The 24,867-nt window shown below is 49.6% G+C and overlaps 2 protein-coding genes across 2 annotated transcripts; one reads left to right on the top strand and one right to left on the bottom strand.

Annotated features, from left to right (window-relative positions):
- Nucleotides 1-1,124: 1,124 nt before the first annotated feature.
- LOC127036584 (olfactory receptor 13H1-like) lies at nt 1,125-2,067 on the bottom strand. The gene has a single exon (XM_050927618.1). It carries the CDS (start codon nt 2,055-2,057, stop codon nt 1,125-1,127), a length of 933 nt encoding a protein of 310 aa, XP_050783575.1. The 5' UTR covers nt 2,058-2,067.
- Nucleotides 2,068-17,043: 14,976 nt separating this feature from the next.
- LOC127036936 (osteoclast-associated immunoglobulin-like receptor) lies at nt 17,044-23,781 on the top strand. Its single transcript, XM_050928222.1, has 3 exons — nt 17,044-17,131; nt 22,016-22,306; nt 23,597-23,781. Exons 1-3 carry the CDS (start codon nt 17,044-17,046, stop codon nt 23,779-23,781), a joined length of 564 nt encoding a protein of 187 aa, XP_050784179.1.
- The last annotated feature ends 1,086 nt before the right edge of the window (nt 23,782-24,867 follow it).

Raw genomic sequence — 24,867 nt, 5'->3', positions numbered from 1 at the left:
GGGGGCCTAAAGAGGTACTGGGGCGGCAGACGTGTCGCCCAGGGCTAGGCAGTTGGTCCAACCCCCTTGCCAGTGATAAGAGGCCCGTGCAGGCTTCAGTCTGCCCTAGTGAATGAGGGCTAGATGACGACTGGCAGTAGCCTCTGAGGCAAAGTGGGTGTAGAGGGTTGGGGGGTCCCCTGGGAGAGAAGACCCAGAGTGTGGGGACTTCTGAGGCAGAACCCCAAGATAAAGGTCACCACGGTCTGGCAGGGACACAGGGCCTGACGTAGGCAAGACACCGGCCAGCAGAGGGCGCTGTGAGACTGGAAAATAGTTAATTCCCAGACGACCAGCAGGAGGCACCACGCCGGTGAGTCTTCGGCTTTGCTACAGGGTCTCTGTGGCCTGGTCTACACTACGGGGAAAAATTGATCTCAGATACGCAACTTCAGCTACGTGAATAACGTAGCTGAAGTTGAAGTATCTAAGATTGAATTACTCACCGTCCTCACAGCGCGGGATCGATGTCCGCGGCTCCCCCTGTCGATTCCACAACTCCGTTTGGGTTGGTGGAGTTACGGAATCTATATAAGCGCGTTCAGGGATCGATATATCGCTTCTAGATGAGACGTGATATATCGTTCCCTGAGCAATCGATTGCTACCCGCCGATACGGCGGGTAGTGAAGACGTACCCTATGACTGAACCCATCACAACATGTGACCAGCATGCACCTTGCGGAAATATATTTCAGCCCACAGAGAAGTATTTCCCCATGATTAACATTAGTGCTCAGGGGAAGACATCTTAGTGTCAGACATAACAGTTTGACACTTCTGCACCAAAAGATTCCCTGTTCTGAAAAAAAAAATAATATTTTGACTTTTTATTCCCATCTTCCTTTATTCTACTCGCTTATAATTTACTACAGAAAGAGATGCGAGGTGAAATTTTAACAAATAAAATCTGCCTCAGTCTGGGAAATTGGAATCCTTCCTTCACCATCCAACATCGTTTAGGTCAGGAATCAGGTTCCTTTACAACTCTCTATCCTGAGCGTCTCTACATTGTAGAGTCGGGAGGCAGATGAAGAAGGCTGTGAAGCACACATGGGAGAAAGGAATCAAAGCTCTTGGAAGCTCTCAGCAATTCATTTTTGCTCCTGCCAACTTCCTCAGGGCCTCCTTCACATCCTTGTTTCTCAGGCTGTAGATCAGAGGGTTTAGAACCGGAGTAACTGCTCCGTAAAAGAGGGAAATGTACTTGTCCTGATCCGCGGAAGATTTGGACTGAGGCCGCAGATACACAAAGATGGCTGCCCCATAAAACAAGGCCATCACTGTGATGTGGGAGGCACAGGTGGAGAAGGCCTTGGTCCTGCCCTGGGTGGAGTGGATCCTCAGCACAGCCACAATGATGTGGACATAGGCCACGAGGATGAAGGAAAAGGGCACTAGCAGGACCAGGACGCTAGTGCTGATCATCACGATTTGGTTGCTGTGAGTGTCTGAACAGGCCAACTTCAGCATGGACTGGAGCTCACAAGCAAAGTGGTTGATAAAGTTGGGCCCGCAAAAATGAGGTTGCTTGGCCAGGAAATCAGACAGGCACAGGAGGAAACTGCCACTCCATGACATGGCTGCCAGTTGGAGGCAGACCCTGTTGCTCATGACGAGGGTATAGCTGAGTGGCTTGCAGATGGCCACCCAGCGGTCATAAGCCATCACAGCCAGCAGAAGGCACTCAGTTATCCCCAAGAAGCGTGAGATGTACATCTGAGCCAAGCACCTGCCCAGGGAGATGGAGGGTCTCTTCGAGAGGCAATGGACCATCAACTGAGGGACATTGATGGTGATATAGCAGATATCTAAGAAAGACAAGTTACTGAGGAAAAAGTACATGGGAGTGTGGAGTCGGAGATCTACTCTGGTGAGCAGGATCAGGAGAGTGTTTCCAACCAGGGTCAGTAGGTAGATTGCAAAAAGGAAGCCAAAGAGGGTGAACTTCACATGAGGGCCACCAGAAATTCCTACCAGGATGAATTCAGTCACCACAGAGTCATTGTCTCCTTCCATGATACCACGGTCCAGGGCTCATCTGCCAAGAGACAGGAAGAATGGTTACTACACTGAGGGCTAACAACAGGAGAGACATCATGTCATGCAAAGTCAGCAAAGCCGGGAATTATGTGCAAATGGACGGTTTTCTGGAATAGTCTACACAATGCTGTGCACAATAACGAAACGTACCGAGTACTGTTGTTTATATTGCACTAGCACCTGAAACAAAACTGCAGAAGACAATTAAGTCCCAAGCAGACTGTGAAAAGCTACAAACGGATCTCTCAACACTGGGTGATGGGGCAACAAAATGGCAGATGAAATGTAATGTTGAAAAATGCAAAGCAATGCACATTGGAAAACATAATCCCAACTATATATAGAAAATGATGGGGTCTAAATTAGCTGTTACCACTCAAGAAAGAACAAGGAGTAATGGTATCAAGTTGCAGTGGGGGAGATTTAGCTTGGAGATTAGGAAAAAAATTTCACTAGGAGGGTGGTGAAGCACTGGAATGGGTTACCTAGGGAGGTGGTGGAATCTCCTTCCTTAGAAGTTTTTAAGGTCAGGCTTGACAAAGTCCTGGCTGGGATGATTTAGATGAGGATTGGTCCTGCTTTGAGCAGAGGGTTGGACTAGATGACCTCCTGAGGTCTCTTCCAACCCTGATATTCTATGATTCTGTGATTCTTTGATTATGGAGTCATTGTGGATAGTTCTCTGAAAACATCCACTCAGTGTGCAGCGGCAGTCAGAAAAGCAAACAGAAGGTTGGGAATCATTAAGAAAAGGATAGATAATAAGACAGAAAATATCATGTTCCCTCTATATAAATCCACGTCTACACCTTGAATATTGCATACAGGTGTGGTTGCCTCATCTCAAAAAAGATACATTGGAATTGGAAAAGGTTCCGACAAGGGCAACAAAAATGATTAGGGGTATGGAACGGCTGCCATATGAGGAGAGATTAATAACCCTGGAACTTTTCAGCTTGGAAAAGAGATGACTAAGGTGGGATATGATAGAGGTATATAAAGTCATAACTCTTGTAGAGAAAGCAAATAAAGAAGTGTGCTTTACTCCTTATCATATCACAAGAACTAGAGGCCACCAAATGAAATGAATAGGCAGTAGGTTTAAAACAAACAAAAGGAAGTCTTTCTTCATACAATGCACAGTCAACCTGTGGAACTCTTTGCCAGAGGATGTGGTGAAGGCCGAGACTATAACAGGGTTCCAAAAAGAACTAAATAAGTTCATGGAGGACAGGTCCATCAATGGCTATTAGCCAGGATGGACAGGGATGGTGTTCCTAGCCTCTGTTTGCCAGAAGCTGGGAATGACCGATGGGAGATGGATCACTTGATGATTCCCTGTTCTGTTTATTCCCTCTGGACACCTGGCACTGGCCACTGTCTGGAGGTAAAGGGCAAGATGCATCTTTGATCTGACTCATTATGGCTGCTCTTAAGTTCTACATTGAAAAGTAGATCAACCTCGCTACGGCATTCAGGGCTGTGAAAAATTTTGCAGCCTGCGGTCCACAGTTAGGGTGACCTAACCTCTGGTGTAGACACAACTACTTCGATGTAAGAATTCTTCTGTCAAGATGGTCTCACCTATGGAATAGATGGGTTAACTAAATCATCAGTAAAACTCTCTACCGTTGAGTGGAAGCATCCACGGTACGGTACTACAGAGGGTTAACAATAATAGCAGCCACAGAGTAGATACGGCCTCAGCGCACTGCCAGCTGGTGTGTAAATCTGCAGCCCGCTAGCTTGCTGTGCACTTACTGGCCATTCGAACCTGCCCTCACATACTAAAAGTTCCCAACCGCTGCTTCAGTATGTGAATATATGCCAGGAAACTAATGTAAAAGATTCTAAGACTGGAAGAGACCACTCTGATCATCTAGTCCAGGGATCGGCAACCTTTCAGAAGTGGGGTGTTGAGTCTTCATTTATTCACTCTGATTTAAGGTTTCGCATGCCTGTAATACATTTTAACATTTTTAGAAGGTGTCTTTTTATAAGTCTATGATATAGAACTAAACGATTGTTGTATGTAAAGTAAAGAAGGTTTTAAAATGTTTAAGAAGCTTCATTTAAAATTAAATTAAAATGCAGAGCCCCCCGCACCAGTGGCCAGGACCTGGGCAGTGTGAGTACCTATGAAAATTAACCTACATGCCGCCTTTGGCACGTGTGCCTTAGGTTGCCTACCCCTGATCTAGTCTGACACCCAGTATAACACAAGCCTGAGAACTTCCCTGGTCATCCCTGCTTTAAACCCAGACCAGATCAAGGTAGGCCAGTCTTGATTTAAAAACTTCAAGCAACGGAAAATCCCCCTTGTCCCTTAGTGAATTGCCCCACAGATCCATCAGCCTCACGGTTCAACATTTGTGTCTTATTTCAAGCCTGATTTTTTCTCATTTCCGTTTCCAACCATCACATCTCTTGATGCCTTTTTCTGTGGAAAAGCTGCTGCTGATCAGATATTTCCTCCTCAGGTAGGTGAGTGTAGATCGTGACTGGCCAGAAATCGAGCCTCTAAATCCATATTCTCATTGTGCAACCAGTAAAGACATTGTAGATGGTAGCATCATTAATGGAAGCCAACGTGCTTTTAAGAAAAATAGGCCCAATCAAACAAGCATGTAATCCCCCTTGAGTACAGGGGACTGGACTAGACAACCTATCGAGGTCCCTTCCAGTCCTACATGATTCAACTGTTGGGACTACATATCATATTTAATAAATAAAACAATAATAATAAATGATCATTTCCAATTAAGTGTACCAAAATGCCTTTCTGATCTATGTAGGAAGGAAAAAGAGAAAACCAGAATAAAAATATATACATCAGATCAAACAGGGGCAGTTCTGCATATAGAGTGAAGGAAAAATCCCAGTGACTCACCTCATTCCATAGCCCCAGGTTTCACAGTGGCCAGGAGATTCGCAGAAGCATGTCCCAGGAATTTGCATCCTGCACTATCACAAGGAAGAGTCTTGAGAAAACTTGGGATGGGAAAAGATGAAAAATTTTCTGGTTTCTAGGACTGGGTGCAGTGACAGCGAGTGTGAAATTAAGACATCTAAAGAGTCGTTTATCTTTTCAGATGTGAAAGCCAGTCAATACTGAGGCAATTCAGGGCTGTCATTGGAAGAATGCATCCCCAATAAAGTAAGGTGCTTGGAACACCATCGGTTTGGGCGGATTAAAGCCAGAGATGATTATTTTAAGTACCAAAAAATATTTCTATCGCTGATCAAATTAATTCTGGCTGATCACTTTAGCAGGAGGATTCTCCATATTATTTAGCCTCTATTCCAGACCCCATTCCTGTGTGCGAATTCCAGTGCCTTCTGCGAGTCCTAGACAAGGACCCAGGCTCCTGGGCTTCTCCAGATGGCATGCACATTGGAAATGGAAGAGCAGAGAATGACTCAATGAGGAAATGACACGGAAAGCATTCCCTGTTAGATCAGAGGAGACAGGCCTGAGACACCTTCTAGCCACTATGCTTAGCAGATTCGTTCATTTTCTCAGCCTGCAGAGAATTGGGGAGCTCAGATGAACTACAAGAAAGCTACATTTTCTCAAGATCTTTATACGCTTGACAAAAGTTCTAAGCGTAGGATCTTGGGCATAATGAGACGATTCACAAATTGATTCTCCAGGGGGTTTGAATCCCAAAGAAGCAATTAGCCTGAGCCTGGTGTCAATTTTTGAGTTGAATTCACAGCAAATGTGCAAGGCAGTGTAAGCGGCATCCAAGTAATGGAAAATTGAACCGCTTGGCACTGAAAGGCTGGTAACGAGTCACCTTATGCAGAGAAAGTTCATTAAGTGCACTGCCGCCATGCTGATCCCTCCACTGCCCCTGTGCCCCCAGAACAATTCCAAGCCATGCTGATCAGTGACAAAACAAGTGCAGGTCTGCCCTGCATTGTCCTGGTCCAGTTCTCCTGCAATGTTTTCTGGGTTCGTGAACCACACTTCCTAGCTCAGAGGCTAGCAGCAGTGCATTGTGGGAGATTAGAAACCACAGGAACTGCTAGAGTGGACAGGAATGGAGAGCCATCTGGTTCATATGTTTATGGGGCAGGGACGGTCTGATTGTCCTGGGTTTGTATAGCAGTTCGCAAAAAGGGGCCATGACTGGGGTTCTCGATGCTTCCAGAATAAATAATGTACAGCACCTTGCCTATTAAGGACCATCCGCTGTACCAGCGGTTCCCAAACTTGTTCCACCGCTTGTGCAGGGAAAGCCCCTGGTGAGGCGAGCCGGTTTGTTTACCTGCCGTGTCCACAGGTGTGGCCGATCGTGGCTCCCAGTGGCCGCGGTTTGCTACTCCAGGCCAATAGGCGCTGCTGGAATCAACGTGGGCTGAGGGATGTACTGGCTGCCACTTCCAGCAGCTCCCATTGGCCTGGAGCAGTGAACCGCGGCCACTGGGAGCCGCGATCGGCCGAACCTGCATACTTGGCAGGTAAACAAACCAGCCTGGCCCACCAGGGGCTTTCCCTGCACAAGCTGCAGAACAAGTTTGGGAACCACTGAGCTATACAATTGACCCATTTTGCAAAGGCAGATACACCTTATAACTCAGCAAGGCAGGCAGGGGCTGCCTCTGGACAGAACTCTAAGCCTTCCAGGCCATGTGCCGGGCAGCCTGTCTTTCGGACTAAGGAAGCACAGGCCACATGGCAAAAGATTAAAAGGCAGCTTCAGCTTCTGCTGTTTGTCTTCAGTCCTGCTTCGTCCCTCGGGAGGAACCGCTCTGCAAACGAAGCTCTGAATAAAAGACTGAGTGACCTTTCCAAGCTGGGGATCTGTTCCAGAGGGACTTTCAAGCCAGCAAACTCACCAGTACCACTAGGAACCTCATGGACTTTGACGTCTGTGTCTATGTGATTGCTTTACCATTTAACAGCTCTCTTCTTCTTCTTTCTTTTTTCTTGATAATAAACCTTTAGTTTTAGACACTAGCGGATTGGCTGGCAGAGTGGTATGTTGGGTAAGATCCAAACATCGGGTGACATGGCCGAGCCTTTAGGGTAAGAAGAACATTTTATAGAGTGAGCAGAGTTTTTAAATAACTTCTCACTGTACAGGATCTAGGTGCTGATTGGGAGCCAGAGACAGGAGTATTAACCAGTTTGTTGCTGTTTTGTAATGGAAGGGATAGCTCAGTGGTTTGAGAATTGGTCTGCTAAACCCAAAGTTATGAGCTCAATCCTTGAGGGTGCCGCTTAGGGTTTTTGGACTGGCCCTGCTTTGAGCAGGGGGTTGGACTAGATGATCTCCTGAAGTCCCTTCCAACCTTGATATTCTATGAAAGGGGACTCTGTGGCTCCTTTTTCTGCTTCTTGATAACCAGGGTGGGAGATCAGATGCACGGTTTGTGACTGGTTGGGAGATTTAACGTCAGCGTTACCCACCTGTTTTGGGAGGATCTGCTCTCCCTTTGCAGCCTGCTCTGACCTTGGCATTTCCAGAAAGGGCTGCCCCAGGCACGCTGGGTCACACAACATTTTGCTTTCTACAATTGTTTTTTATTTTTTCATGTGAAAATGGAACATTTTGGATTTTCACCCAAAATTTTCAGGTTAGGTAACTATGGGGCTGAGCGTTTTTGGCAAAAAGGATTGGTTTGCTGAAGAAATATCAAAAAAATCTAAAGGAGAACGGACGTTTTGTGCTACAGTGTTTGTTTGGTTAAAAACCCAATTTTCCATTGAAATAAAGCTTTGGTGGGAAACATTTGACCTGTCCTGATTCCTGCCTAGAGAGGAACTGAGTTTGTAATGGAACAAAAAAACTGTACCCATCTACCTACTTAATGGGACCCCCCTAGCCCGGTGTTCCTGCTCCCCAACCCTGCCCCATGGGATCACACCCCTGGGCCCATCTAGCCAGTATCCTCTCCATAGGTCAGACCCACAGGCCCTCACAGCCGCTGTCTTGTAACCGGCAGTTGCCAGTAGCTGCTACGTCTCTGTCAGGAGCTGGAAACCTGCCGCTCTCAGGATGGTGGCACTGGACAGGACCTGACTGTGTCTGGTACAACAATACCTGGCTCCTCCCCAGCACTTTTCACCCCCAGATCTCACAGTGCTTTAGAGAGGGGGGCAGGGGAACCAGCCCCAATTTACAGAGGGGGAAACTGAGGCAAAGGAGGTGAAACTGAGGCAAACTTGCAGTGAGTCAGCCAAGGTGCCCCAGAAAATCACGGCCATACCAGAAATGGCAGCCAGGTCTCCAGAGTCCCAGCCCAAGCACTCTACCCTCTAGGCCACACGACCACTCAGGGGTGTCAGCCTGGCTCAGTGCCTTGGAGGGCTGATGGGCCAGTGGCTACAGCAGAGGACTGAGAGCCAGAAGACAGTGCGGTTTAGAACAGCAGGGCTGGAAGTCAGGACTCCTGGTTCTCTCCCCAGCTCTAGGAGGAGAGGGTGGTCTAGTGGTTAGACTAGTGGGAGGGGCTGGAAGTCAGAAGTGCTGGAAGCTCCTCAGACACAGTAGGAAAAAGCCCCTGGCCTAAAGCCAAGCCTGACTGTCTAACCAGACACCAGCTGCAAGAAGTATGATTATCCCCCATTCGTACAAGGGGAAATGGAGGCACAGGTAGGGTAAGTGACACCTGAGGGTCCCCTGGGGGCTGGGATCACCCCTCTCTTGTCCCTAAATCTCCAGTGACTCGGAACCTTCCAGTGACTCCGTCCCTGCTCCCGGCTGGGCGTCCCCTCTGCTGGGCCCAGGGCTCAGGGCAGAGTCTGGCTCTGAGGGTTCCCATTTGGGTCTGAGCCCCATGAGTGTCCAGTTGGCTGTGGGGCTGGGAGCAGGGATGTTGAGTCAGGCCCCTCACCTACTACCACCAGCTGCACGGGGTCGCTGGACTCCGACCAGTCAAGGGTTTGTGATGTGGTGTGATACTGGCAGGTGTAACTCCCTCCATCGCCCCATCCCACACTGGTGATGGGAAATTCAGCCTCATTCCCAGAAAGGTCCCGCATCTTTATATGGGCTCCAGTTTTACTCAGAACAGACCTCAGGCCTGGCTGCCCACACACACACCGGAAGGTGACTCTTCACCCCCAGCTCAGTCACCCACCGGGGGCTCACGGACAGGGAGGGTTTGGGAAATTTTCTCTCTGGATTAAAAAAGAACCAGGAGGTCAGTGGGGCAGGTGCCAGCCCTGCCCTGTTCGTGTCTGTCTGGGAGTCCTGCCCCCACCCAGCCCCTGGGTGTCCAGAGACCACCCCATCCTCACAGTCCCTGCGAATCACACAGCAGGGTTGTCATAAACAGATAGCTAAGGGTTAATGTCTTTTTCACCTGAAGCACCTGACCAGAGGACCAATTAGGAAACCGGATTTTTTTAACTTTGGGTGAAGGGAATTGAGTGTCTGAGTCTTTGTTTTTTGCCTGCCTGCTTTTTTTGAGCTTTGAAAAAGTAGTTTTACTTTTTAGTTTTTTGTTTTTAAGTGTAAGGACAAAGAGATTAGATAGTAAGTTATATGGTTTTTTTTTTTTGGTATTTGCATAAATATAAGTGCTGGAGTGCTTTGATTTGTATTTTTTTGGAATAAGGCTGTTTATTTAATATTTTTTTAAGCAATTGACCCTGTGTTGTATTATTTTAATACAGAGAGAACATTTGTACTTATTTTTTTTTTTTTATATAAAGCTTTTTTTTAAGACCTGTGGGAGTTTTTCTTTACTTTAGGGAAATTGAGTTTGTACTTACCAGGGAATTGGTGGGAGGAAGAAATCAGGGGAAATCTGTGTGTGTTGAAGTGGCTAGCCTGATTTTGCATTCCCTCTGGGTAAAGAGGAAAGTACTTTTTGTTTCCAGGATTGGGAACAGAGAGGGAGATTTACTCTGTTTGGATTCACAGAGCTTGTGTCTGTGTATCTCTCCAGGAGCACCTGGAGGGGGGAAGGGAAAAAGAATTATTTCCCTTTGTTGTGAGACTCAAGGGATTTGGGTCTTGGGGTCCCCAGGGAAGGTTTTTCAGAGGGACCAGAGTGCCCCAAAACACTTTAATTTTTTGGGTGGTGGCAGCAGGTACCAGGTCCAAGCTGGTAACTAAGCTTGGAGGTTTTCATGCTAACCCCCATATTTTGGACGCTAAGGTCCAAATCTGGGACTAAGGTTATTACATGAGTGGCAGCCGGTGGGATGATATAGACAGAATCCAGAAGCCAGTAGGAATATTATATTTTTCTTTTCTCTGCTAAGGGCTTTTTAGCAGAGAGAAGCAGTTGGTTTTAAAAGGGAACCAGAGAGAATTTTTTTTTTCTGCTCTCTCTCGCAGTTTGTGGCTTGCATGTTAAGGGTCTTTTGTCATGCAATAGCCCTCCCATTAGGAGGCAAGTACCAGCACTTATAGGCATGCAAATAAAGTGGTTTTTCTGGTTTCCCTTCATTGAACATTAGCTAGAGAGAGAAAAGGAAAATTAGCTAAAGGCACTGTTGCTAGGCAGACTTCAGGAGGCAACAGAGAACCTGCAGTTCAGAAGATAAACACCGGAGGGCACCCCAACACAAGAAAACAGGAACCATGACTTCTAAGGCAAAAATTGACGCCGAAGAACAAATCAAAGAAGCTGAACACAGGCGACAGATGGAGATGAAAGAAAGAGAAGAACAGATCAAAGAGGCAGCCTACCAAAGAGAACAGGCAGCCAAAGAGGCAGCCAAGGAGGCAGCACACAAAAGAAAACTAGAAGAAGAAGAGGTGGCCTACCGAAGGAAACAAGCAAAAGAAGAGTTGGCCCACCGCCGAGAAATGGAAAAGCACCAAAAAGAAATGAAAAAACAACAAAAAGAAAATAAAAAGAAGGAAAAACAAAGAAAACATGAACTGGAGTTGGCAAAAGCTGGGCTGCATGTGCCAGCCAACCCTAACAACCCGGCGCCAATTATTGCTCCACAGCACAGGAAATTTCCCACCTACAAGGCAGGTGATGACACCGAGGCCTTCTTGGAAAATTTTGAAAGAGCCTGTCTTGGGTACAGCATTCCCGAAGACCAGTACATGGTAGAATTAAGGTCACAGCTCAGTGGACCTTTAGCAGAGGTGGCAGCTAAAATGCCTAAGCACCAAATGAATGACTATAAACTTTTTCTAACCAAGGCCAGATACAGGATGGGGATAACCCCAGATCATGCCCGTCGGCGCTTCAGAACCCAAAAGTGGAAACCAGAGGTGTCATTTCCCAAACACGCCTACTACATTGCAAAAAACTATGAGGCCTGGCTAACAGGAAACAACATTCAAACCTTGGAAGAACTGAACCTCCTCATACAAATGGAGCAGTTCTTGGATGGTGTTCCTGAAGACATCACGCGGTACATACAAGATGGAAACCCCAAGAATATCGCTGAGGCGGGGGAGATTGGAGCCAAATGGATGGAACTGGCAGAAAGCAAGAAAGCTACTGTCAAGGGGAACGATTACCCCAGGGGGCACACAGACCATAAACCCTACAACCGAGGACAGCCAAAGACCCCACATACCACCCAAGTAAAGCCACAGATACCCTACCCTTCAACCTCACCAGTCTCCAGTAACTCACCTCGGCCCAGTGACCCATCAGATGGAAGATGCTTTAAGTGTAATGAACTGGGACATATCAAGGCCAAGTGTCCCAAGAACACCATGCGAGTGCAATTCATTACACCACCATCACACCAAAGATCCCCAGGCCCGGATGCCTCTCAAATACCCTTGGAGCGAAGGGAAAATTTAAGAGTGGGCGGAAAAAAGGTTACTGCGTGGAGAGACACGGGGGCACAAGTGTCAGCTATCCACCAATCCTTCGTTGACCCCAAATTCATCAACCCAAAGGCCAAAGTTACAATTTACCCCTTCATGTCACAAGCTGTAGACTTGCCTACAGCTCAACTGCCTGTCCAGTACAAAGGCTGGTCAGGAATGTGGACTTTTGCAGTCTATGACAATTATCCTATCCCCATGCTACTGGGGGAAGACTTGGCCAACCAGGTGAGGCGGGCCAAGAGAGTGGGAATGGTTACACGTAGCCAAACCAGGCAAGCTTCCAGACCCATTCCTGTTCCTGAACCGTCCACAGAGGCCCCGTCTGTGTTACCAGAGACCCAGACAGAGGTAGAGGACCCGGATTCCATGCCTACCACTGAAACAGCCACAGCATCTCCAGTCCCAGGCCCGGAACTGGAACAGCAACCAGCACCAGCAAGTGCAACTACATCTTCAAACTCAACGCCAGAGGGCGCCAGCGAGCCAAAACTGGCAGAAGCAACAGACAGCCATACCCAAAAGGCTCAGCCAGAGCCTGAAATACCCTCAGGTGCACCAGCGGAGAGCGGTTCACCAGCAACGGAAACAACCCCATCACCTACATCGCTTCCAGAGGGACCAAGCCCAAGTCCACAGTCTGAGGAAGAACTGGTGACCCCAGCCTCAAGGCAACAGTTCCAAACTGAGCAGGAAGCAGATGACAGCCTTCAGAAAGCTTGGGCGGCGGCACGGAGCACCCCACCGCCTCTCAGCTCTTCTAATCGATCCCGGTTTGTTATAGACCAAGGACTTTTATACAAGGAAATTCTTTCTGGTGGACACCGGGAAGAATGGCAGCCGCAAAAACAGTTGGTGGTTCCAACTAAGTACCGGGGGAAGCTCTTAAGCTTAGCCCATGATCATCCCAGTGGCCATGCTGGGGTGAACAGAACCAAGGACCGGTTGGGGAAGTCCTTCCACTGGGAGGGGATGGGCAAGGACGTTGCCAAGTATGTCTGGTCTTGTGAGGTATGCCAAAAAGTGGGTAAGCCTCAAGACCAGGTCAAGGCCCCTCTCCAGCCACTCCCCATAATTGAGGTCCCATTTCAGCCAGTAGCTGTGGATATTCTGGGCCCTTTCCCAAAAAAGACGCCCAGAGGAAAGCAGTACGTACTGACTTTAGTGGACTTTGCTACCCGATGGCCAGAAGCAGTAGCTCTAGGCAACACCAGGGCTAACACTGTGTGCCTGGCCCTAACAGACATCTTTGCCAGGGTAGGTTGGCCCTCTGACATCCTTACAGATTCAGGGTCTAATTTCCTGGCAGGGACCATGGAAAAACTGTGGGAAACTCATGGGGTGAATCACTTGGTTGCCACCCCATACCACCATCAAACCAATGGCCTGGTGGAAAGGTTCAATGGAACTTTGGGGGCCATGATACGAAAATTCATCAACGAATTCTCCAATAATTGGGACCTAGTGTTGCAGCAGTTGCTGTTTGCCTACAGGGCTGTACCACATCCCAGTTTAGGGTTTTCACCATTTGAACTTGTGTATGGTCACGAGGTTAAGGGGCCATTACAGTTGGTGAAGCAGCAATGGGAGGGGTTTACGCCTTCTCCAGGAACTAACATTCTGGACTTTGTAAGCAACCTACAAAGCACCCTCCGACACTCTTTAGCCCTTGCTAGAGAGAACCTAAAGGATGCTCAAGAAGCGCAAAAGGCCTGGTATGACAGACATGCCAGAGATCGGTCCTTCAAGGTAGGAGACCAGGTTATGGTCTTGAAGGCGCAACAGGCCCATAAGATGGAAGCATCATGGGAAGGGCCATTCACGGTCCAAGAGCGCCTGGGAGCTGTAAACTACCTCATAGCATTTCCCAATTCCTCACTAAAGCCTAAAGTGTACCATGTTAATTCTCTCAAGCCTTTCTATTCCAGAGACTTACAGGTTTGTCAGTTTACAGTCCAGGGAGAGGATGCTGAGTGGCCTGACGGTGTCTACTACGACGGGAAAAAAGACGGTGGCGTGGAAGAGGTCAACCTCTCAACCACCCTGGAACGTCTGCAGCGGCAACAAATCAAGGAGCTGTGCACTAGCTTCGCCCCATTGTTCTCAGCCACCCCAGGACGGACTGAACGGGCATACCACTCCATTGATACAGGTAATGCTCACCCAATCAGAACCCCACCCTACCGAGTGTCTCCTCATGCCCAAGCTGCTATAGAACGGGAGATCCAGAACATGCTACAGATGGGTATAATCCGCCCATCTACCAGGGCATGGGCATCTCCAGTGGTTCTGGTACCCAAACCAGATGGGGAAATACGCTTTTGCGTGGACTACCGTAAGCTAAATGCTGTAACTCGTCCGGACAACTATCCAATGCCACGTACCGATGAGCTATTGGAAAAGTTGGGACGTGCCCAGTTCATCTCTACAATAGACTTAACCAAGGGGTACTGGCAAGTACCGCTAGATGAACCTGCCAAGGAGAGGTCAGCATTCGTCACCCATGCGGGGGTGTATGAATTCAATGTCCTTCCTTTCGGCCTTCGAAATGCACCCGCCACCTTCCAGAGGCTGGTAGATGGTCTACTAGCTGGACTGGGAGAATGTGCAGTTGCCTACCTCGATGATGTGGCCATTTTTTCAGACTCCTGGCCCGAACACCTACTACACCTGAAAAAGGTCTTTGAGCGCATCAGGCAGGCAGGACTAACTGTTAAGGCCAAAAAGTGTCAAATAGGCCAAAACAAAGTGACTTACCTGGGGCACCAGGTGGGTCGAGGAACCATAGACCCCCTACAGGCCAAGGTGGATGCTATCCAAAAGTGGCCTGTCCCAAGGTCAAAGAAACAGGTCCAATCCTTCTTAGGCTTGGCCGGATACTACAGGCGATTTGTACCACACTACAGCCAAATCGCTGCCCCACTGACCGACCTGACCAAAAAGACCCAGCCAAATGCAGTTAAGTGGACTGATGAGTGTCAAAAGGCCTTTACCCAACTTAAGGCAACGCTCATGTCTGACCCTGTGCTCAGGGCCCCGGATTTTGACAAGCCATTCCTAGTAACCACAGATGCATCTGAGCGTGGTATAGGAGCAGTGCTCATGCAGGAAGCAACAGATCACAACTTCCATCCTGTCGTGTTTCTCAGCAAGAAACTGTCTGAGAGGGAAAGTCACTGGTCAGTCAGTAAAAAGGAATGCTATGCCATTGTGTACGCCCTGGAAAAGCTACGCCCATATGTTTGGGGACGGCGGTTCCAACTACAAACTGACCATGCTGCACTAAAGTGGCTTCATACTGCCAAGGGGAACAACAAGAAACTTCTTCGTTAAAGTTTAGCTCTCCAAGATTTTGATTTTGAAATTCAACACATCACAGGAGCTTCTAATAAAGTTGCTAATGCACTCTCCCGTGAAAGTTTCCCAAAATTCAGTAGTTAAAAAGTGTTCTTAAAATGTAAAAGTCTGTTAGTTATATACTTAGGAGTATATGTAAAGGTGTATGTGTTGTATTAATCTGTTTATTTTCAAGTTCTAAAAGAAAATCGCCGCCAGTGAGCTTCCCCACTGTCTGCAATTTGGGGGGCGTGTCATAAACAGATAGCTAAGGGTTAATGTCTCTTTCACCTGAAGCACCTGACCAGAGGACCAATCAGGAAACCGGATTTTTTCAACTTTGGGTGAAGGGAATTGAGTGTCTGAGTCTTTGTTTTCTGCCTGCCTGCTTTCTCTGAGCTTTGAAAAAGTAGTTCTACTTTCTAGTCTTCTGTTTCTAAGTGTAAGGACAAAGAGATCAGATAGTAAGTTATATGGTTTCTTTTCTTTGGTATTTGCATAAATATAAGTGCTGGAGTGCTTTGATTTGTATTCTTTTGGAATAAGGCTGTTTATTCAATATTCTTTTAAGCAATTGACCCTGTGTTGTATCATCTTAATACAGAGAGAACATTTGTACTTATTTTTCTTTCTTTTTATATAAAGCTTTCTTTTAAGACCTGTGGGAGTTTTTCTTTACTTCAGGGAAATTGAGTCTGTACTCACCAGGGAATTGGTGGGAGGAAGAAATCAGGGGAAATCTGTGTGTGTTGAAGTGGCTAGCCTGATTTTGCATTCCCTCTGGGTAAAGAGGAAAGTACTTTTTGTTTCCAGGATTGGGAACAGAGAGGGAGATTCACTCTGTTTGGATTCACAGAGCTTGTGTCTGTGTATCTCTCCAGGAGCACCTGGAGGGGGGAAGGGAAAAAGAATTATTTCCTTTTGTTGTGAGACTCAAGGGATTTGGGTCTTGGGGTCCCCAGGGAAGGTTTTTCAGAGGGACCAGAGTGCCCCAAAACACTCTAATTTTTTGGGTGGTGGCAGCAGGTACCAGGTCCAAGCTGGTAACTAAGCTTGGAGGTTTTCATGCTAACCCCCATATTTTGGACGCTAAGGTCCAAATCTGGGACTAAGGTTATTACAGGTGAGCAGGGCATTTCCGATCTCCGGCCTGTGCGAACCACACTCATCAGAATCTGATCTCAGCCCCCTGGGTCAACCCGGAGTCACCCCTGACTGCACTGGGGGCAGGGACAGGTTCCAATCTCAGCCCCGCTAGGTAAATTCAAGGGAATGGATTAGAGTTTGTTGGGGGGGAAGGCTCAGGGTTCAGCTCCTCTTTTCCCCTCCCCAGTCCTTAACACTAAAGTTTCCCCAGCCCCAGAGGTATTCACGTCCCAAAACCCTGCTCTGCCCGGCCAGCCAGCAGCCTGGAAAGGAGATGAGTCATTAGGGACCAGATCCCAGAGCACTTGGATCCTACATCCTGGTCTCAGGTCCCCCCCATGGACACACGCCCTGGCTATCTCTGATACTCACCTAGGAAAAGGATGAGGGCAGATGCCATAATGGGGCAGTGAGGGGCCCCTCGATCAGCTCCACCAAGCCCCAAATAACAAGCTCAGCTAGTGGCTCCAGCTACAGGAAGCCGGTGATGGCTCGTCTCTTCCTGCATCGATCACACCTTGTCTCTAATCTGCAGGCGAAATCTAGTGCAGTTAAAGTAAGCAGAGGTCTTTGCAAAACCCAGGAAACCCTGGGCCCATCAGCCTGGCCATCGTCATGCAGGGAACACCTGATCTGTGTCTGAGTGGGGAGAGGTCACCCTCAGTGTACTCTGCAGCCTTCTAGAGGGTCCACCGGGCTGGGAGCCAGGAGACCAAATGCCTCATCTTCAGTTTTCAACTGACCACTATTTCCATGAAAATTCTGCCCCCTTTTCAATCTCGGTTCATGTGGCTGAGGACCCAGGTAGGTAAAATTAATACGTGCTCATGCAATTAAAGGATGGTGTCGTAATGCATATGCATGAGAGGAGAGAGTTAAGATTGTTCAGGAAACTGTAACTGTGGCATTTCTTGGTGCTGGAGGGTTTGACTCTGAAACCCTCCTGCTCAGCCTGCCAACCTGCCCATGTGAAACACCAAGTGAGGAGGGGGCGCAATGGGGAACACCTGGGTTTGCTGCCCCTTGTGCCACAGCTGAGCGGTGATGGCGGCTTTACACTGCAATGCCTGGTTCTAAGGGGCTTTTCTCAACATGTCAATTAAATAAACCAGGTTCAAAAGAAAACTGGAGAAAGAGAAATTCTACCTTGGGTCCCCAAGGGGGTCACCAGCTGGGAGAGACCCAGGGACCTTCTCATGCCCCTACAGAGATGCTGTGCCCTGAGCTGGAGGAGACATTGTCAGGGGTTATGTGGCCAGGCCCCTAGAGAAGGATGTGATGCAGGCTTTGGTTGTACAGCCATTGGCTAGAGGACAGCAGGAAGCTGTTGGTCAGGGGGCTCTGTTCCTGTTGTGTATTTGGTTGTCACGGTTTTTGTTCCCATGGCAACTGAGTTAGATTATTAGGGGATAGCCTAGCCCGCTTCGGCCGGTTAGGTGAGCTCTGTGTCTGTAAATCAATGGTAGTTTTGTTGGCTGTCTGCTGTCTGGCCTCAAGTGATTTCTTCCTAAACCGGCTGCCTCAAGGATATAACAAGTGGCGACGATGGATGGGATTCCGGTGCTTCTCCAGTAACAGAAGGAAGTAGAAATCAAGGTAAAAAAACAAACAAACAAAAAAACTGCTTGTTTGCACTGACTGTGAAAGTGAAACTAAAAATCATGGCTACTCTGACCAGGCCACTGGAACCTTTTGATGAGAAATTAGTGCAATGGCCTGTGTATACTGAGCGTTTTGAGCTTTTTGTTATTGCAAATGACATTACAGAAGCGAAGAAGGTGCCAATATTCTTAAGTGTTGTAGAGGCTAAAACCTACTCCCTGCTACACAGGTTACTACGCCCTGTTAAGCCTGAGACTAAATCTTACAGCGACGTTGTGGAAATCCTGGGGTCCCATTTTTCCCCCAAACCACTGGTAATTGCTGAAAGATATCGGTTCCACAAAAGAGACCAAAAAGAAGATGAAACAGTTGTACAATTTGTAGCACTTTTAAAAAAGCTAGCAGAACACTGTGAATTTAAGGAGATGTTGAATGATGCCCTGCGTGACAGGTTAGTGTGTGGCCTGTACAGTGAAGCTATACGGAAGCGCCTGCTGACAGAGGCTCAGCTTACATTACAGAAGGCTGTTGATATTGCTGTCCCCATGGAACTGGCTACAATGGAGGCGCAATACATCGGTGCATCCCCTAGGGTGCAAAAAGTGTCACAAGAACCTACCCACGAAACTTTGCAGAGTCAGGAATGTTACCACTGTGGTAAGCCGGGTCACCAGGCATCAGAATGCTGGTGTATGGACCTGGTGTGTCGACACTGTGGCAAAAAGGGACATATTGAGTGTGCCTGTAAACAAAAGAAAAAGAAGCCTGTGGTCTGGCCGACAAAAAGAGGAACCCTGCACACCCTAGAGCAGACCCAGGATGATCAAGGTGACACCTCATCGCAAGCGGAAGTGCCACTGCATGTTTTGTCTTTTGCAGTGGGCTCACATGAATACTGGGTAACCCCATTGTTGGATGGCAAACCTATACGCATGGAACTGGACACCTGTGCAGCCGTCTCGCTGGTCTCCGAGACTGTGTATAAAGAAAAGCTACAGTATCTTCCGCTTAAGGCAACAAAAACTGTTCTGAAGACGTATACGGGAGACGCTGTGCCCATGTTGGGCACTATTAATGTTAAGGTGGAGCTCAATGGACAGGCTGCTAAATTGCCACTGTTTGTGGTGAGAGGTAACTACCCAGCCTTAATGGGTAGGTCTTGGCTTGGGAAGATTCAGCTGAACTGGGCAGAAGTGCACCGGATAACTGAAGAAGAAACCAGTCTAACCCCTATACTAAGGAAGCATGCTGCTGTTTTTGGAGAGGATCTGGGAAGTATGAAGGGAATCACTGTGACATTGAACATTAAACCTGACAGTCCACCAAAATATCTGAAAGCCCAAACTGTGCCATATGCCATCACGCCAAAAGTTGAAGCGGACCTGGAGCGCCTGGTCACCAATGGAGTCCTAATACCAGTTCCTCATAGCTTATGGGCCACTCCTATCATCCCAATAGTGAAGAAAGATGGCTCTCTCTGGATTTGCGGTGATTTTAAAGTCACTGTCAACCCAGTGTTGTGTGCAGAGCAATACTCGCTTCCCCGCATCGATGACCTCTTCGCAGGCCTGGCTGGGGGAAAAAAGTTCAGTAAGATTGATCTGAGTCAAGCATACTTACAGATGCATGTCGATGAAAAGTCCCAAGAGCTGTTGACTATTATGACTCATAAGGGGCTTTATCGATACTGTCGCCTACCCTTCAGAATAACGTCTGCTCCCGCCCTGTTCCAGAGGGTTATGGACCAGATTTTGTGTGGCTTGTCAGGAGTTCAGTGTTATCTGGATGATATCCTAGTCACTGGAAGGAATGAAGAGGATCACTTAAAGAATTTAGAGGCTACCCTACAAAGACTGGAAGAGTATGGCTTACGAGTTTGCAAAGACAAGTGTGAATTCTTCAAGCCCTCTGTTGAATATTTGGGACACATCATTGATTCTGCAGGTCTTCATAAGCCCTCTGCAAAAGTTAAAGCTATTGTGGAGGCTCCCCCACCTCGAAATGTTAGCCAGCTGCACTCGTTTCTAGGACTACTGAACTATTATGGAAAGTTCATCTCACAGTTAGCCACACTGCTAAAACCACTTCATGAGCTCCTGGGGCAGAACAAGGCCTGGAAGTGGACTGAAGCCTGTGATGTTGCATTTAACAAAGCTAAGGATGCATTGCTAAATTCTGAAGTTCTAACGCACTTTGATCCATCCTTATCCCTACAATTGGCCTGCGATGCCTCCCCTTACAGAGTGGGAGCAGTCGTGTCACACATTATGCCTTTGGGAGGAGAGAGACCTATTGCTTTTGCTTCATGCACTCTAAGCAAAGCAGAAACTAACTACGCCCAAATTGAACGTGAGGCATTAGGAATTGTTTTTGGAATTCAGAAGTTTCATCAGTACCTGTTTGGGCGAAAATTTACTCTTCTCACAGACCATCGACCTCTGACGTCAATTTTTGGACCCTACGAAGGCATTCCCCCATTAGCTGCTAGTCATCTGCAACATTGGGCATTGTTACTTTCAGCACACACATATGAAATCAAATATCAGAAATCCACTCTGCACGGTAATGCAGATGGCCTCTCAAGGTTGCCTTTGCTGGTCAAACATCAAGATAGTGCCCAAAAGGAAATCTTCTACTTTGAACAGGTAGAGAATGCACCCATCACTGCTACTCAGATAAAGAAGGCAACTCGCGTTGACCCAGTATTGTCCCAAGTTATGGACCTGGTGATGCATGGAAAATCTCGACAAACCTCTCCGGTCTCACCCGACCTTGTTACCTACATGTCCAGGAGGACGGAGTTATCGGTCCAATCCGGTTGTTTGTTGTGGAGGAGATGTATCATTATTCCACCACCACTGAGATCACAGATGTTAGAACAGCTCCATTCCGGTCACTGTGGAAAAGTGCGCATGAAGGAAATTGCACGAAGCTATTTTTGGTGGCCTGGATTGGACAGTGCTATTGAAGAGAAGGCAAAAGCTTGTATGTCATATCAGGGTGTGAGGAACGCTCCCCAGTGGGCACCCCTACACCCATGGGACTGGCCTGAAAACCCATGGCAACGTATTCACATTGACTTCGCTGGCCCCCTTGAAGGAAGCATGTTCTTGGTGGCAGTAGATGCCCATTCTAAATGGCCAGAAGTCTCTATAATGCAGTCCACTACTGCGGAGAGTACTATCCAAAAAACGACTCTTCAGTCGTTTCGGTCTGCCAGAACAACTTGTGAGCGACAATGGACCGCAGTTCGTCTCTCAGGAGTTTCAAAATTTTATGAAGGCAAACCCAAGGATATAACACCCAGGGCCCTGGGCTAAGTGGGGCCCTGTGAAAAGATCTGGACTTTTAGTGGTTTGGAGATCTTTTGGTGAGGCCTCCCCTTAACCTAAAGCCCCTGCATTAATCCAGCCCTGTCTCTCAGCCCCAGCAGGGGGATTGCCCTGGAAGGAGCTGGGAATGTCCGGTGTCGGGGTCAGCACTGGGGTCTGGAGTTTGTTCTGTACAAGTCCGGGGCCAGGAATGCAGCAGCGCGGGGCAGGGACTTGATTGGGGTTGAATTTCCCATCCCCAAAGTGAGCCGGGCAGGCAGAGGCAGCTACACCTGCTAGTATCCCCCCGACTCGGATCCCGACACCTGGTCGGAGCCCAGTGACCCCGTGGAGCTGGTGGGAGCAGGTGAGGGGCCTGGGTCAGCGTCCCCACTCCCAACACCATGCTGAGCCAGAGGCAGGGCGCCTGGCCTTGGAGCCGGACGGGGGGAGGTTGGAGGGTCCTTGGCTGCTGAGAGAGCTCATTTCCCAGCGTAGGCCTGACCCCCAAGGAAGTTCTGTCCCCTACCCAGATGAGCGTGACCCTGATTGTGTCCAGGCTGGAGGCAGGGAGCCGTCACCCCGGGGTCACCCCAGAGCTGTGGGCTGTTGTCGGGTGTCTGCCCTGCAACTGAGAGCTGGCGTGCAGCACCAGGACTACCTCTGATGGAGCTGAAAATATCAATGGAGCCGTGGCTGGGCAGGACTAGCCTCTCATGTGCACACCCGGTGCCCTGGGTGGGCTTGGCTCTCACAACCTATCTCCTGTGCACAGATCCCAGCTTACTCAGACCCTCCATCTCTCTGAGCCCCACTGGGGTCACCGCCCCAGGGGCAGACATCACCATTCGGTGTCAGGGGCAGCACCGGGACGTGAGGTTCTTCCTGCACAAGGCTGGAGACCTGAACCCGCAGGGACACATGGACCCTGCTGGGGCCAGGGCCAAGTTCCACATCCCCATTGTGGGCTGGCAACACGGAGGGAGCTACAGCTGCAGGTACCGGCCCTGGTCAAAGCCCTTCATCTCCTCGCAGCCCAGCAACCCCGTGCAGCTGGTGGTAGCAGGTGAAGGGCCCAGCCTGGCGTCCCCGCTCCCAGCCCCACACCCAGCCAGACCCTCAGGGGGGCTTTGCACGGATGGGATGCTCAGAGCCAGGGTTTGCCCTCATCCCTGGGCCCAGCAGAGGGAATGCCTGGCCAGAGAGCCGGAACAGAGTCGCTGTGGGTTTCCTCAGCCAGATGGGAGCAGCAGCCGCTGGAGGTTCGAGGCCAAGGGAGGGGGACCCCTGCCCTGATGGGAGCTGCAGAGCAGGGGCCTTTCCCAGGAGGATGCTTCCCTGGGCTTCCTCTGCTCTGGGGATGAACAGAGGAGTCAGGGCCTAGGGTCTGCCCAGCTAGTACCGGTAGGGCCGATCGATGCTGAGCTGCAGGGGGAAGGGGGGCTGGTGATTGCTGAGTTGCTGTTTCAGCCCCTATCCCTCCCCCAGCCCCTGACAGACGCTGGTTCTATTCCCAACAGATTTGGGAGGGGAGTGAAGCCACCTGCTCAGACATGAACCCACCACTATCAGGGGAGCTGGAGGCTTCCTCTGAGTCAGCTGGGCCCATCAGTGGCCCCAGGGTGTGTGTGCCCTGGAGCTACCTGTGAGGCTGGTCAGGAGCAGCCAGCATGGGATGCGGGATACCGGGCTGCATGGGCCCATTGGCCTGAGCCAGTGTGGCCATGCCTGGCTGGTGCCATGGCACCATGGGTCGTGGGAGGGGCTGGAAATGCCTTAGACAGCCAGACAGATGCTGGAGGAGCCTGGGACCGGTCAGCCTGGGTCAGAGCCAGTGTCCACCTAAAGCAGTCGCCAGTCGCTGTGGGTGGATGGATGGATGGATGGATATAAAGGGGTGTGTGGGGGCAGGGGTAGAGATAGCTAGACATAGGCAGGAGCAGCAGAAGTGACCTAAAAATGGGGAGGGGGCTACAGGCCCTCGTACTGCCCCTTTCCCTAAGATCCTGCCCCCACATCACCTCTTCCCTCAAGGACCCCTCCCAAGCAGCATTTTCCCACCAAGACCATGCCCCTACTTGCTCCTCTCCATCCCCTCCCACCCACCCTTGCCACCAGCAAAAAAGTGGTAGGGCCATGGCCCCCCAGTTCCTCCCTGTTCTGGTGCAACAGGGCAGAGGGGTGTGGGTGGGGATAGATGAGATTAGATGGGTGGGTGCATGGGGCTGTGGTGATTTTCTGATCTGGGCAGGGAAGAAAGGAGGTGGGAGCCCTTATCCATCTGGCTGGACAGTGGCCCCCCGCCCCACCCCCTGAAGCAGCTGCTAACGCCGCCCCCCCCCTTTGTCACTCCCAGATTACACACAGGGCAACAGCATCCGTCTGGCCCTGGGCAGCGGGGTCCTGCTGGCCCTGGCGCTGATCCTGGCCAAGGCTGCCCCAAGATGGAGGAGGGGCAGCGGGGTCACTGTCACCCCAAGTGAGGTGATGCTGCATCATCAGGACAGAGCCGGAAGGACCAGTGCAACTGAACCTGTCTGAGCTGGCCCTACTGACCGGCCCCCAGGGGTCTGGATGAGCCTGGGTTGGCGTGGGGCTGGGAGAGGGGCTGTGCCAGGGCCTTCATCTGGGGGTGGCAGAAATGGCTAATGGCACCAGGATGGGGAGCCTGCGCCACTGGGCACCTAGGGGAGAGCTCTGGGCCCTACAAGGTGGCTCGGGCTGTGGAGATATGGGGTGCCCTGGGGGCCATGGCTTGTGGGCAGCACTCCCTGTACCTGTAGCCTCTGGGACACGCTCTGACACAGCCACGCCGGAGAGGACGAGGGATCGTCCCGCCAGCCAGGGCTGCCTGGGGGTCATTCACACTGTTGTGCTGTTAAGCCTGCGAAGCAGCCCGGCTGGAAGCTCACATGTAAAACCCACGGGCAAGTTCCCCAGCTGTGCCAAGGCCCTGAGAACCAGGGGAAACAGGGGATGATGCTGAGTGTTGTAACCCAAGCGAGAGAACCAGCCATAGACGCTGGGTTGGTCCCTGTCGACATCGCACTGGGGTAAAGCAGAAGCTGGAACCAGGAGTCAATAGCCCCACATTGGAGGGAGGGACTTAAGAAATAAAAATATATTCGCAGTCTGAGTTCTACAAATGAAACAGGATTTGAATCAGGCAGCGTCACCCCTTGACAGATGGTACAAGCCAGTTACAGATCCTCAATACACAGACTGGACTAGCCTGGGACCACCCTTCCCCAGTTCCAAGTCTTTATCCTCCAAATGTTCCTCCAGGTAGGGGGAAGAGAAGCTGAGGGATGATCTCATTTCTCTTCTTTTATATATTCTGCCAGCTTGCTGGAAAGATTTTTGCTGTGAGCCAGGGATCAGGCAGGCCCCATTCGTCCAGCAATCTCCATTGTACACAGTCACTGGGATAGTGAATTCTCTCCTCGATGGGTGTGGATGAGCCATTGACACTGGCTGGCTGGTCCTTTGTTGCAGCTGAGAGGTTGGCTGTGGGTGTCTCCCAACCTCACAACACATTTCAGTAGCGCCACAGCAATGCTTCGTAACTTCCCATACCAGGATCGCACATACAATCCAACAGGATATTCATGTTGAATAGATCAAGAC

This window comes from Gopherus flavomarginatus, chromosome 18, assembly GCF_025201925.1.
Source record: "Gopherus flavomarginatus isolate rGopFla2 chromosome 18, rGopFla2.mat.asm, whole genome shotgun sequence".
NCBI classification, from domain to species: Eukaryota; Metazoa; Chordata; order Testudines; family Testudinidae; genus Gopherus; species Gopherus flavomarginatus.
The sequence above is the reverse complement of the archived record's forward strand: the minus strand, read 5'-3'. Positions and strand labels throughout refer to the sequence as shown.